This window comes from Loxodonta africana, chromosome 9 (assembly GCF_030014295.1).
Source record: "Loxodonta africana isolate mLoxAfr1 chromosome 9, mLoxAfr1.hap2, whole genome shotgun sequence".
NCBI lineage: Eukaryota > Metazoa > Chordata > Mammalia > Proboscidea > Elephantidae > Loxodonta > Loxodonta africana.
The window spans coordinates 122204599-122219893 of record NC_087350.1 but is presented as its reverse complement, the minus strand read 5'-3'; the positions used below and the strand labels follow the sequence as shown (position 1 = coordinate 122219893).

The following is a 15295-nucleotide window of genomic DNA, read 5'->3' as shown; positions in this document are numbered from 1 at the left end:
AAAAAATGGACAATGCATAAAGGATTTCTACATTGGGCAGAAGACTGCCACCCCAGGACGCTATGAATTTGAGTGTGAGTAGGAGCTGCCGTGCCCCATCCTGTCCCCCGGGTGGGAGCAAGCGGGCTCAGACAGAGTGGGCAGAAGCTGGTTGTCCAGGTGGGGATTCAGAAAGAGGTGGCAAGGTCATGTATTAGTGAGGTGAGGGAGGGGCCTCCAGAAGGTACCTGGAGGGGAACCAGGGTGTGCTGCCAGAGACAGAGAGCACCACCCTTTGAAATGCAAAACCCAGGAGCAGCAGGCCCCCAAAATGTGCTCCCCAGACTCCTAGGATTACCCAGTGGACTGTGGGAAGGGCCCTTTATCCTGACCCCTCCCTGTGGACCAGAGCGGAGTTGCTGATGGGCTGGGGGTAGACAGGGGGGCAGGTGCCCAACTCAGGGTCTGGGTACCTTTTAAGTCTTCCCTTGGGGAACAAAAGAAGTTCCAGTGTGTTTAAGGCCATTTTGTAAGCCACAGTCCACAGGTTGAGGGATGGCAGATCCCCACAGGGTCCTGGACGGGAGGGGAGCTACTACCCCTAAGGGCTGGCACACAGGTTCCTGAGCTCCTTCTGGAGCCTGGAGACACCCTGCAGCTGAGCATGCTGGGATTGCCATGGTTACAGAGACCCTTCTGGCCCCTCCCCTCACACCCCTTCCTGTTCCTGCCCCAACTCCTCTTCCTGTCTTCAGTGCAGGCTCACTGAGAGCACAGCCCCCAGGACAGCGTGCTCACAATAGACTCTTGTCGAAAGAATGAATGATGGAATGAATGAGTGATGAGTGGGAAGATGTGGGCCCTTGAGGACCAGTGAAGACAATTCATGTACAGGAGAGAGACAGACAGACAGACAGACAGACAGAGGGTGAGAGAGGGAGGGAGGGAAGGAGAGAAGGAGTGATGGGGTGAGGAGAGAGAGAAAGAGGGAGGGAGAGAGAGAAGGAAGGAGGGAGGAGGGGAAGAGGGAGAGAGGGAGAGAGAAAGAAAAAAGAGGGAGACAGAGAAAGTGATAGAAAGCAAGAGACAGAAAGAAAGGGGGGAGAAAGAGAGAAGGGAAAGGGGGTGGGGGAGGGAAACAGACAGACTGAGACTGAGAGAGAAGGGAGCCCCAAGTCCACGATAGAGCTGAGGACCAGGTCTGGGCCGGGGAAGCCCTGGGCTGAGGCTGAAGTCAGTGAGGTGCTGATGGGCCTGGGTGGGATACTTGGGTGGGGGAGCACAGACCCTGACAGGCTCTGGGGCCACCCCTACTTCCTTTCACAGATGAGGGCAAGAACTACCTGACTTTCGTGGTGGTCACACCTGACTTTGCCGTGGTCGACACAGAGAATCAGAGCTACCAAGGCCGCCTGGTGGTGGTGGAACTCTACGGTGAGTGCTGCGGGACACCGGGGGCCCCAGGCCAACAGAGAGAACCCCAGCTTACAACATTAGCTCCATGGGCTCAGTGCACAGTCCCGGAAACTTCTGGGAGCCATGGCTGTGTTTGCCTTGGGTGGAAGCCCCTGTCCTGCACACTCCAGGGTTTGCTCTCAAGAGTGATCTGGTGCCCAGAGAGCAGGGGTCCCGGCCGGTGGCTTCTGGGGGTGCAGGTGTCCCCGGCGAGAAGGAGTGACCATGCAGGCCTGACCTGCCAGGCCCAGGACCTGCTTGCCAGAGACGGGCGTGTGATGGTGGGCTCGACCTCACTCCATGGGGAACGCCCTGAGGGTCTCCGGCCCCCTCGCCTCCCTCCTTCTGCTGTCTGAGGTGGCGTGAGGCCTCAGCTGCCTGAGAACACCCCCTGCCCCCTGGTGCTGCAGGCAGGGCCCGCTCCGTCGGGGACGCGGGACAGGAGGCATACAAGGAGCATGCGGCCCGCCGAGGCATCCCGAAGGGCAACACCTTTGACCTGTCTGTGTACCGTAAGCACCCCTTCAGAAGCCCTCCCTTCCTCTCTGAGTGTGTGAACTGGAATGGGTCACCACCCACTAGCTGCCTTCCTGGAAACCTCACCTGCAGATAGTGTGCTGAGACGTGCCCCTGTGGTAACCTGGGTTTCTCTTTGATTCCTAGCGAGGTGTGACTCCTCAGAGCCCTAGGTGAGTGGACACGTGCTCAACTTCATTCACCCCACCTCCAGGAGGCGGCCCTTTCCATGGGTGGGGAGTTGGCGGGGGGGGGTCTTTGTTCTGGGGACTATCCCCACCAAGTGTGACCCCAGGTCCTCTGCACCTGAGTCCCCTGGGGTGGTGAAAGTGCCAGGCCCTGGCAGAACCCAGTCCATCCAGGTCAGCATGCTCAGTGGGCTGGGAACCTGCAAAGGAGGAGGACCCACCCCCTGCTGGGCGTGGCAGCCTGTGGGCGGTGAGAATACATCCAGGGCCACCCTCCCATCTCAGGCAGGCCACCTTCTTCCTCCCGGGCTGTGAGGCCTCTCCCCCTCCCCCCACCTCCACCCCCCCACCCCCACCCCCCCGCCCTGTCCACCTCCAGCCAGTCCTGACCACCGCCCACGTGCTCTCGCCCCACGTTTTGCAGATTCGGGTGCCTCCCCCCGCCCCCAGCTCTGCTGACCAAGCCACCCCACACCCTGTCCCAGGGGCCCCTGGGCTTTCTCCCTGCACCCTTAGGCCCCCGGCCCCTGCCTGTCCTCTGCAGCTCCACCCCCATGGGCAGGAGCCACTCCAGGAATCACATGGTGGAGGGCCATAGGCAGGAGGCTTGGGGGCTGGAGGCCCTGAGGGCCAAGAAGAGGCCCGTAAGTATCTAGAGGCCTGAGCGCTTGGCCTGCTGGCCCAAGCAGTGGGGAGTGCAGAACCTGGAGCTGGGATCTGACAGTGGGGAGCTGAACTCAGCAAGGGGATGTAGGCACTGGGGGCCTGGTCGGAGGAGGCAGACAGGCCCATGAGAGTCTGGTTCCCAGGTCCTCCAGGAAGCAGCCCCAAAGCTGGAGGCAGACTCAGAGCCAGTGGGTCCTGGACCTCTACCTCCGGATGCCATCCTGCCCTCCCCCGCCCCGTCCCTCCCCTACCAAGCAATAAACCAGTCTGCACCAATTCAAGTGGCCTGTTGTTAGGACCAGCCCCCAGGGAGGGTGTGGTGGCATGGGAGAGCCACATGTGTCCTTGGTCTCCAGAAGTGGAGTCACATGGGGGCTCCCAGCCACCGGGGAGGTCGGGCTGCAGGGGAAGGTGTCAGAGGCAGACAGCTCAGACCCAGGGTCCTTCCAGGACCTGTATGCAGGGCAGTGCAGGGAGGGTCCTCTCCAGAGGCCTGGGGACTGCCCTCAGTCAGCTCTGCAGGGCCCGGAGCCTCCCCTGGACTCAGGCTGTGCTCCAGGAGTGTGGTGGGACCTGGGCTTCTGGGGTGGGGCGCCCTCTGCTCCAGGGCCAGCATCAACACCACCAAGCACACCCATTGTTTTGGGCTGAGAGGGACAGGGGAACAGTCTGCATCAACCCTGTTCCGGCAGAAACCTGTCTGTCCCCACCAGGAAGCAGGGCCTCCACCTCTCAGAGCAGCTCACTCAGGGGACCTGCCAGGCCCCCGCTCTTGAGGGCACAGTCCCCTAAGCCTGGATCTAGGGAAGAAGAGGGTGAGGCTGCATCTCGTGCCCCAAGAAGGTCCCGGACACTTGGGAGGCGTGCTCCAGAGAAACAGAACCCAAAACAACCCAGTGCCAGTCCGTGATACATAGGCCAGTTGCCATGGAGTTGACCCCAGTCGTGGCAACCTCGTGTGTGTCAGAGTAGGACTGCTCCATAGGGTTTACTATGGCTGGTTTTTCACAAGTAGATTGCCAGGTCTTTCTTCCAAGGTGCCTCTGGGTGGACTCGAACTTCCCACATTTTAGTTAGCAGCTAAGTGCCAAGGACTCCTAGAAACAGAGAGATAGGCAATACGTAATGCTGTTGTTGTGTGCTGTTGAGTGAATTCTGACTTACAGCAACCCTATAGGATAGAGTAGAGCTTCCGCATAGGGTTTCCGGGAGCGGCTGGTGGATTTGAACCGCCAACCTTTTGTTTAGCAGCCTGTGCTCTTAATTGGTAAGCCACCAGGGCTTCTAATGTGGTATAGATGTATATAGACAGACAGATTGATTTTAAGGGGGCCTGCAGGTCTGAAATCCATAGGCCAGGCAGTGGGCACTCTGTCAGACTGTCTACGTCACAGTCTTGAGGCAGAATTCATTCTTTCCCAGGAAATCTCCCTCGTTGCTCATAAGGCCCTCGACTGATCGGACAAGGGCCACCACATTGTGGAGGGTAACCCCTTTACTTAAGGCCAACTGACTCTGACATGACCCACACCTACAAAATGCCTTCACGGCAACAGCTGGACAGGTATCTGACCAAACTACGGGGCCCCAGGGCCTCACCAGGTCCACACGGGAAAGTCACTGTCTCAGACAGCTCACCCTTCCCCTCCCGGCGTCCAGCTTCAAGGGAGTCACTGGGTTCCCATGCCCCAGCCTGGGACAGCAGCTGCCCACCCCTGGCCTGTGCCATTAGGATGGGGCCTGGGGGCAGCATTCCAGCTCCCCTCAGTGGCCCTGGAGCCAGGGCTCACTCCACGCTCCTGGGCAACTAGTGGCCCCCAGGTGTCTGAGGACAGAGTTCCTGGCCCAGGTCACAGGAGGGTGGGATGGAGGGGCAGAGCAGGGACTCGCCAGGCACACATTGCTCGGGCCCCGACTGGGTCACGTTCCCTTCCCCAAGAGAGGGGGAACAGGGGTGGGGTCTGAGGGGTCACACGCCCACCTACACAGGTCAGCATGGGGAGACCACCCAAGACTCCGTCACACACCCACCCACACAGGTCAGCACAGGGAGACCAACCAGGAGACCGTAAGGCCCAGTGAGACAAGCACAGGCCTCTCTGCACAGGGTCGGGGAGGGGGGGTTCCCTACTGGGCTCTCCCACCCCATGTCTTGGCGGTAAGGAGACCCCACTAGGATGTGTCCAGACCCCTGTCACTGTCCTGAGTCACCCAGGGTGGACCTTCCTTCCTCCCCCTGGATGGGGCCTTGGTGGGAAGCCAAGTCTCCAAGGCCAGGCTGCACCTTCCCACCAAGCCCCTTGCCAGAGCTCAAACCCCCGAAGAGGAAAAGCGCTAAAGTCCATCTGCAAGAGGGTTCAGTGCAAACAGATCACAGCCCCATGAAGGTGGTGCCTGGCACCATCTCCTCCCCACCTGAGTGACAGGTTAGGCCTCATCTTCCCACACAAGGGGGTGGGTGCCCACTGGTCAGCTGACCTTGTGCTTGGCCCGGAGTGTGAGCAGGCAGCGGGGCCAGAGCCCACTCGGGGGCAGGAGGACAGGAGAGGCAAGGTGCTGGAAGTCTGGTCCAGGACGGCAGCGGGGCCTGTCCTAATAAAGTAACAAGTAACACAACAACGCCATCAGTTGGTGTTCATTACGTGTCTGGTGCCACTCTAAGGAAGGGTCTGTGGGCATCAACCCCTTAATCCCCACCTCAGCCCAAGGCTGGAGTTTCATGGCTGAGACGAAACACGAGAGCCCAGGAGAGGAGCCCACTGGTGGCACACACAGGCAGCCTCAGGTTCTCCCCTCCACCCCCACAGGCTCCCTCCCAGGACAGACCCGCGACGTGGTTAAACCAAGCCAACCACTGGCTCCATGCCCAAGGCCGACCTGCATTCCCAGCACCCTCTGAACACAGGTTGGTGAAGGAGGAGGCTGGGCCACTCCTGTGGGAATCCTTCCGGAAGGTCTAGGGCGAGGACGCTTACAAAGCAGGGGCCCTGGGAGATGCTCCTTCTCAGCCATGGACACTTGGCCCTGGAGACATGGCCACTTCTGCTGCTGACCCTCGCCCTGAGCCTGGCCAGCACCCAGAAGACTCTAGAAGAAATACCGGTCCATAGAGACTTTGATGCCCAGAAGGTAACTGTCAGGTGTCAGATCCCAACCATAGCCCTGGGACCAGCACAAGTGGATCCAGGAGGTGCCCCCGCAGGCAGCAGGCCGAGCAGGGCATGGTGGGGGGTCACAGGTGGGCAGCTCCAGGCCCCATCCCAGCCCCAGACTGACCCACGGGGAGGCCTAGAGCTGAGCTGCATCTTGGCGCCACCCCCTCTAGACAGAGAGGGCTGACCTGCCCTCAAGGTCCAGCCATCATGGGCCTAGGGCAGGGGGGCACCTAGACTCCCAGGCATGTCCTGCTCTGCCACGCCACGGAATCTGGTTGCCCAAGGGCAATCCCAGAAGAAGGGACCCCGGGGATCTGGCTGGAGCACTGCCCACCACTGGAATGACTTGAAGGTGCCAGTTCAGGGGTGAGGAGGGGCCAGAGTCCCGCATTCCCATCTGACCTGGGGTCTGAACCAGATGATTGGGCTGTAGGGACCACAGACCATGCCGGGCAGGACAGCGGCTGGAACACAGGGGCTCTTTGCTCCTCCTTCCATGAGCCCAAGGCCTTTTGGATCTCTGAGGGGGACAAGGTGTGGATTCCACACAGCAGGAGGCGAGAGAAAAGGGGCAGAGGGCAAAGAGGGTGTTGGGGCAGAGAAGAGGGTGTGGACACAAGCATGTACAAGGAAGAAGGAGGCGGACGGCAGACCCCCGATGGGCCCATGGACCTGTACACCCAGTGGCCTGTGACTCCCTGGGGCTCCAAATCCACCTTTGAAGGGGCCCAGCAGTAAAGCCTGAGCCCCAGCCGTGCTGAGGGCTGAGCCTGGAGCCAGGGGCCAGCATCCGTGAGGCCCCTTTACTCCGCCCCTGCACCCTGCACCCCTGCAGGTGGAGGGGCGCTGGCCGACCCTCCAGCTTGCCGCCACCAATCCTGTCCTGGTCTCTCCAGATGACCTCCTGAGGCTCTCTCTCCATTCCACCTGGACCACGGGTGGTGGGGGCCTGGAGCCCATGCTTTTCTGGATGTAAGCACGGCCCTGTTGTTCCTCTGGGGTCCTGTCCTCAGACCTGGGGGTTCCCCAGGTGATTGTGACCTTTGGACTGCATCAGAGTGGGGGAGGGGGTTCGAGGAACTTCCCCAAGGGGTTTGAGGTGTCACACAGGGGTCCCAGAGCCTAAGAGGAGGGGGCACAGGTGGGGGAGGGATGCGGCTCTGCAAGCGGACCCTCTAGCCCCCTCCCGGTACCCATGGGCTCTGCCTTCTCTCCCTGGGGCACATGCAGGTTCAAGCCACTGCACAGGGCTCTCAGCCAGGTCCCCCCCTTCCTGAACCAGCCACACGCCCAGGGCAGGCAGGGTGGTGGGAAGAGGCCTTAGGATGCCCGGGTTGACTGCCTTTCTTTTTCCCAGGGGAGAGGAGGCATGTCACTGCCTGAATGTCACTGTCCACGCTACTGGGCTGCAGGGCCAGTATCAAGGCTCCTGTGAGTACCCACTTCCTGCCAGTGCTGACGCCGAGGGCCAGGGGAGCAGGGGCCAGATGCCAGTCGGACCGTGGTGCCCGGGATAGGGGGGTGGCAGTGGGGGGAGCAAGTTGCATCCCTGAGGGTGCAGCTGGGGGAAAGGCCTCACACAGGATCTCCCCCATTTGAGGCTGGCGGCAGTGTGCTGGTTCGTGTCGTTGGGACCGATTACCAAAGCCTGATTCTCTACACAGGAGTCCAGCAGGGCGCCGAGACCAACAGCCTGCGGGTGCTGCTTGTTAGGTACCTGCTCGACCCCAGCTTGCCCCAGAGGGAGGGAGGCCGATGGGCACTGCGAGTCACCTCGAACTCACTGGCTTGGCCTGCTCAGAGCTGCCCTGAGCCTGTCTAGCCCCTCAGGGTAGGAGTGTGCCATCATTCATTAATTAACTCATTCATTCATTCATCAAATATGCACCTCCTGCCAGACTCCTAGAAGCTTGGGACCATTGTTTGTGAAACAAGAGGGCCCTCCCCTTTCTCTGCCAGAGAGCCAGCAAGCTGAAGGATGAACACAAGGAAAGTCCTACTGCCTTTCAGGAAGTGGAAGTGGAAATGCCTGGGGATAAGACCCCTAGCAGAGGCCAGGGGAGGGCAGTAGGGCCAGGGGTGGGTGGGGGGAGTAGCAGGGCCGGGGGAGAGCAGTGGGGGTGGGCATCAAAGTTGACTCTGGCGTGAAGACTTGGGGGCTGGGGGGCGACAGCAGGCGCACGGCCTCCCCTCTATGTGTGATGGAGACCCTCTGGAGAGTCTTCAACCCAGGCGTGATGTGATGTGGCCTGACCTACACCTTCAAGGATCACTGTGGCAGACAGACCCCTTCTTAGAGGAGAAAACCAGTCGCCCTTGAGTTGGGTGGATTCTGACTCACAGTGACCCTATAGGACGGAGTAGAACTGCCCTAAAGGGTTTTTTTTTTTTTTTTAAAGGGTTTCAAGGAGGGCCTGGTGGATTCCAACTGTCGACCTTTTGGTTAGCAGCCAGGGGAGGGAGGGAGACCAGGGAAGGGAGAGGGAAGAAGAGGAGGAAGGAGAGCAGGAGAGGAGGGGAGCAGGGAGAATGGAGACCAGGGAGAGGGGAGAAGGAGAGGAGGGGAGCAGGAAGGGGAAGAAGCAGTTGCAACAATCCAGGCAGGAGAGCAGGAGGCAGAGGTAGCACTGAGGGTGATGGGAGGAGGGACCGCTGATGGCGCAGGGCAAAGGGCAGTGTCTTGAGTGGCCGTGCCAGGGCCTCTGCCAGCTTCACCCCACGTCACTGCTGAGGAGGAGGACATGTCTCAGAAGAGAGAGCCCCCAGGCTCTCAGCTTCTCACCACCAGCCCTCTGGTTTCAGCAAGAACAGTGTCTGAGGACCCCAAGTGGCTGCGACAGTACCTTGAGTATGTCAGGCAATTCTACCTCAGAAAGCCCCAGTCTTTAACGTGGATGTAAGCCCTGTCCTCTGGCCCCTTCCCCTCTGGCCCAGCTGAGGAAGGGGTGTGACTCTGCTGTAGGGTACAGGTGTAGCCACACTGTGGGGTGGAGTGTAGGCATGGCCATGCTGTTAGTGTGGTCACACTGTGAGGTACGGGGGGGAGTGGCCGTGCTGAGGCGATGGGGTAGGAGTGGGGGTGGAGGCATGGCCGTGCGGTGGGGGGTCCCCAGGGTGGGCTCACTGGACCCACACGCTTTGTGCAAAGCACAGTATCTGGAAGCGGGAAGATCAGGGCACCCACGGTGGGAGGCCCTGGTGTGGGGGACGCAGGGAGGCTCATGTGCTTGGAGCAGAGGAAATTGGACAGGGAGGGCGGGGTCGCGTTATGTGTGGGTCTGGCAGGCCATTGCGAGGACGGGGGCTGTTCCTGGACACTGACTGGGATGGGGTGGAAGTGGAGTGATATGGCAGAAGGGAAGACGAGGGACAGTTTGCTTTGTTTTGCTTGGCTGTTTGATCTTGATCACTTGTTGGGAGAACAAATGGACAAAGACATTGGAGTCAATCTGTTTTTCTTCCCCTCCGTAGCCCAGAGCCCCCTACCAGAAGCCCAGGTCACTCCCTGAGTCTCAGGCCTGGGCCCCTCTTTTCTCTGAGCTATCCTCAGCCTCCCTTCTGCTGTGGAGCCAGCCCAGGGCCCTTCAAAACTCTCCTCCCAGGCCCAGAGGAAGCCCCTGCATCTGGGAGCCCGACCCCTGGCTCTTCTAGCCCTAGGAGGGCCTCCTTCTCCGTGTGGACTTTGTCAGCCAGCAACAAAGAGCTCGCAGCTACTCCCAGCTGCAGGGGTGGTGAGGAGGAGCCACACCAGCCCACCCGCTCCCCAGATGCATCGCCTTTCTTCAAACACCTCTGCAGTGGACAGTCAGAATCCCAGCATGTGCCACCATCGTGCAGACTGAAGACACCACACCACAGGGTAACAGAAACCTGGGCTCTACCAGAGGCTTCTGCTGACCTGCCTACAGCCAAGGAAGATCCAGGAAGATGGTTATCACCTCCCTGAGCAAACGCAGCCATTCCCACCGAGTTCTGTGAATAACATCACCGTAGCTCTAGGTCATAGTCCCTGACAAGAGCCAGGCCTGCAGTTGGGCTGCACAGCCAGGTGAACACAGACCCTGTGCTCTGTATGGCAGGTGAGCTGAGAAAAGGTCAACACCTCCACAAGGGTGGGTGCCTGGACAGACAGGAGCCAGGCCACCCACAGACAGGGCAGGCTCTTAGGAAATTGGGTCACGGACCTCAATACTCAGTTGGGAAATGCTGGAGACAGGTATGGCCAGGTGCCTTCTCAGAAAACACTCAGCAGAGATTCCAGACACAGCCACGCTTCTGCAATGTGATTTCATGGTGGTCCCCCAAGGCCACCACTGTGACATAAAGAGCAACGACAAACCAAATGGCCAATTGTGTGGGATTTTACCTACGAATACGTCAAAGTTGGCGAACCTGATTACAAAACAAATACACGAAATACAATAATTTCCCTGTAACCTAGCAGACTCAATTAGAAAAATATATTGGAAAAAATTATAATCACAAAGCATGTATTCATACGTTTAACAAGAAATCCTTCCGTTTTCAAGCTCCTTAATGTTTCTCTGTCCTCTTCATTCTCCGGTGGAGTCCACTCATTGAGGTTTTTGGTTTTGTTTTGTTTTTTAATTTCTATGATTAGAACTGAAAATAGTTCTAAAATTTCCGTTTTATTGTTATTTAAATCTTACATTACCTTGCCGAGACTTTCTATTTCTTTGCTGAAACTTTCCATTTTTCCATTTGTTTCTAATGTGCTTGTAATCAGTTGTTGTTGTTGTCGTTGGATGCTGAGTCGATTCTGACTCTTCGGGCTCCCAGGGACCCCACGTGACAGAGCAGAACTGCCCCACAGGGCTTCCTAGCCTGCGTTCTCTGCAGGAAGAGATCTCCAGGCCTTTCTCTCACGGAGCCACTGGGTGAGTTCCAACCGCCACCCTTTGGTCAGCAGCTGAGCGATTAACTGTTGCATCACCAGGGCTCCTTTTGTAATTTCGTACTGAAACATTTGTTATGAGTGCTGCCTTGAAATCTTTGCCAGATAACCCCTATGTCTGGGGCATCTCGGTGTGGATGTCTATTGGTTGTCTTTTCTCCTTCAAGTTGAAATTATCCTGTTGTTGGCGTAACGGTGATTTTTTATTGTATCTTGGATATTTCAGGTGTCATGTGATGAGACTGTCTTATTTAAATCTTCAGTTTTAGCAGGCCTTTTCCGACACTATGCAGGTCAGGGAGGGGGTACCATCTCATTACTACCAGGTTGGGGTGTGAGTCTAGGGTCCCTGAGTGGGGAAAACGGTTAAGGACTAGGCTAGTACTAGGCTACAGTTTGAGTTTACCCAGCAGCACCAAAGAAGAAATGCCTGGCAATCTAGCTCCATAAGATTACAGCCTTTGAAAACCCTATGGAGCACAGCGCTGCTCCGCACACATGGGGTTGCTGTGAGTCAGAATCAACTCGATGAAACTAGTTCGGTTTTTTGGATTACCTTCTAGTCTATGAACTGATTGTGAATGTTCTTTACAATTTTAGTATTTTTTTTTCTTTATTAACTTTTATTGAGCTTCAAGTGAACGTTTACAAATCAAGTCAAACTGTCACATACAAGTTTATATACACCTTACTCCGTACTCCCACTTGCTCTCCCCTTAATGAGTCAGCCCTTCCAGTCTCCCATGACAATTTTGCCAGCTTCCAACTCTCTCTATCCTCCCATCCCCCCTCCAGACAGGAGATGCCAACACAGTCTCAAGTGTCCACCTGATACAAGTAGCTCACTCTTCATCAGCATCTCTCTCCTACCCACTGTCCAGTCCCTTCCATGTCTGATGAGTTGTCTTCGGGAATGGTTCCTGTCCTGTGCCAACAGAAGGTTTGGGGACCATGACCACTTGGATTCCTCTAGTCTCAGTGAGACCATTAAGTATGGTCTTTTTATGAGAATTTGGGGTCTGCATCCCACTAATCTCCTGCTCCCTCAGGAGTTCTCTGTTGTGCTCCCTGTCAGGGCAGTCATCGGTTGTGGCTGGGCACCAACTAGTTCTTCTGGTCTCAGGATGATGTAAGTCACTGGTTCATGTGGCCCTTTCTGTCTCTTGGGCTCTTAGTTATCGTGTGACCTTGGTGTTCTTCATTCTCCTTTGATCCAGGTGGGTTGAGACCAACTGATGCATCTTAGATGGCCACTTGTTAGCATTTAAGACCCCAGACGCCACATTTCAAAATGGGATGCAGAATGTTTTCATAATAGAATTATTTTGCCAATTGACTTAGAAGTCCCCTTAAGCCACAGTTCCCAAACCCCCGCCCTTGCTCCACTGACCTTCGAAGCACTCAGTTTATCCCAGCAACTTCTTTGCTTTTGGTCCAGTCCAGTTGAGCTGACCTTCCGTGTATTGAGTATTGTCCTTCCCTTCACCTAAAGTAGTTCTTATCTACTAACTAATCAGTAAATAACCCTCTCCCACCCTCCCTCCCTCCCCCCTCTCGTAACCACAAAAGTGTGTGTTCTTCTCAGTTTATACTATTTCTCAAGATCTTATAATAGTGGTCTTATACAATATTTGTCCTTTTGCCTCTGACTAATTTCGCTCAGCATAATGCCTTCCAGGTTCCTCCATGTTGTGAAATGTTTCACAGATTCCTCACTGTTCTTTATCGATGCGTAGTATTCCATTGTGTGAATATACCACAATTTATTTATCCATTCATCCATTGATGGACACCTTGGTTGCTTCCAGCTTTTTGCTATTGTAAACAGAGCTGCAATAAACATGGGTGTGCATATATCTGTTTGTGTGAAGGCTCTTATTTCTCTAGGGTATATTCTGAGGAGTGGGATTTCTGGGTTGTATGGTAGTTCTATTTCTAACTTTTTAAGAAAACGGCAGATAGATTTCCAAAGTGGTTGTACCATTTGACATTCCCACCAGCAGTGTATAAGAGTTCCAATCTCTCCGCAGCCTCTCCAACATTTATTATTTTGTGTTTTTTGGATTAATGCCAGCCTTGTTGGAGTGAGATGGAATCTCATCGTAGTTTTAATTTGCATTTCTCTAATGGCTAATGATCGAGAGCATTTTCTCATGTATCTGTTAGCAGCCTGAATATCTTCTTTAGCGAAGTGCGTGTTCATATCCTTTGCCCACTTCTTGATTGGGTTGTTTGTCTTTTTGTGGTTGAGTTTTGACAGAATCATATAGATTTTAGAGATCAGGCACTGGTCTGAGATGTCATAGCTGAAAATTCTTTCCCAATCTGTAGGTGGTCTTTTTACTCTTTTGGTGAAGTCTTTAGATGAGCATAGGTGTTTGATTTTTAGGAGCTCCCAGTTATGCGGTTTCTCTTCGTCATTTTTGGTAATGTTTTGTATTCTGTTTATGCCTTGTATTAGGGCTCCTAGGGTTGTCCCTATTTTTTCTTCCATGATCTTTATCGTTTTAGTCTTTATGTTTAGGTCTTTGATCCACTTGGAGTTAGTTTTTGTGCATGGTGTGAGGTATGGGTCCTGTTTCATTTTTTTGCAAATGGATATCCAGTTATGCCAGCACCATTTGTTAAAAAGACTATCTTTTCCCCAATTAACTGACACTGGGCCTTTGTCAAATATCAGCTGCTCATACGTGCATGGATTTATATCTGGGTTCTCAATTCTGTTCCATTGGTCTATGTGTCTGTTGTTGTACCAGTACCAGGCTGTTTTGACTACTGTGGCTGTATAATAGGTTCTGAAATCAGGTAGAGTGAGTCCTCCCACTTTGTTTTTCCTTTTCAGTAATGCTTTGCTTATCCGAGGCTTCTTTCCCTTCCATATGAAGTTGGTGATTTGTTTCTCCACCACATTAAAAAATGACATTGGAATTTGGATCGGAAGTGCATTGTATGTATAGATGGCTTTTGGTAGAATAGACATTTTTACTATGTTAAGTCTTCCTATCCATGAGCAAGGTATGTTTTTCCCCTTACGTAGGTCCTTTTTAGTTTCTTGTAGTAGTACTTTGTAGTTTTCTTTGTATAGGTCTTTTCCATCTTTGGTAAGATTTATTCCTAAGTATTTTATCTTCTTGGGGGCTACTGTGAATGGTATTGATTTGGTGATTTCCTCTTCGATGTTCTTTTTGTTGATGTAGAGGAGTCCAAGTGATTTTTGTATGTTTATCTTATAACCTGAGACTCTGCCAAACTCTTCTATTAGTTTCAGTAGTTTTCTGGAGGATTCCTTAGGGTTTTCTGTGTATAAGATTATGTCATCTGCAAATAGAGAGAATTTTACTTCCTCCTTGCCAATCTGGATGCCCTTTATTTCTTTGTCTAGCCTAATTGCTCTGGCGAGGACCTCTAGCACAATGTTGAATAAGAGTGGTGATAAAGGGCATCCTTGTCTGGTTCCCGTTCTCAAGGGAAATGCTTTCAGGCTGTCTCCATTTAGAGTGATGTTGGCTGTTGGCTTTGTATAGATGCCCTTTATTATGTTGAGGAATTTTCCTTCAATTCCTATTTTGGTAAGAGTTTTTATCATAAATGGATGTTGGACTTTGTCAAATGCCTTTTCTGCATCAATTGATAAGATCATGTGGTTTTTGTCTTTTGTTTTATTTATATGGTGGATTACATTAATGGTTTTGCTAATATTAAACCAGCCTTGCATACCTGGTATAAATCCCACTTGGTCATGGTGGATTATTTTTTTGATATGTTGTTGAATTCTATTGGCTAGAATTTTGTTGAGGATTTTTGCATCTATGTTCATGAGGGATATAGGTCCTTAATTTTCTTTTTTTGTGATGTCTTTACCTGGTTTTGGTATCAGGGAGATGGTGGCTTCATAGAATGAGTTGGGTCGTATTCCGTCATTTTCTATGCTTTGAAATGCCTTTAGTAGTAGTGGTGTTAACTCTTCTCTGAAAGTTTGGTAGAACTCTGCAGTGAAGCCGTCCGGGCCAGGGCTTTTTTTTGTTGGGAGTTTTTTGATTACCGTTTCGATCTCTTTTTTTGTTATGGGTCTATTTAGTTGTTCTACTTCTGATTGTGTTAGTTTAGGTAGGTAGTGTTTTTCCAGGAATTCATCCATTTCTTCTAGGTTTGAAAATTTGTTAGAGTAGAATTTTTCGTAATAATCTGATATGATTCTTTTAATTTCAGTTGGGTCTCTTGTGATATGGCCCATCTCATTTCTTATTCGGGTTATTTGTTTCTTTTCCTGTATTTCTTTAGTCAGTCTGGCCAATGGTTTATCAATTTTGTTAATTTTTTTGAAGAACCAGCCTTTGGCTTTGTTAATTCTTTCAATTGTTTTTCTGTTCTCTAATTCATTTAGTTCAGCTCTTATTTTTATTATTTGTTTTCTTCTGGTG

At 53.4% G+C, this 15295-nt stretch overlaps 1 protein-coding gene across 1 annotated transcript; it reads left to right on the top strand.

Annotated features, from left to right (window-relative positions):
- Positions 1-206: 206 nt before the first annotated feature.
- Positions 207-12400, top strand: LOC135232353 (uncharacterized). Its single transcript, XM_064290868.1, is given in 10 exon segments — positions 207-907; positions 1306-1413; positions 1845-2123; positions 5612-5933; positions 6795-6931; positions 7317-7390; positions 7477-7775; positions 7919-8012; positions 8645-8824; positions 8827-12400. Coding segments are annotated over 7 exon segments (990 nt in total). The 5' UTR covers positions 207-907; positions 1306-1413; positions 1845-2123; positions 5612-5798; the 3' UTR covers positions 8898-12400.
- Positions 12401-15295: the final 2895 nt, after the last annotated feature.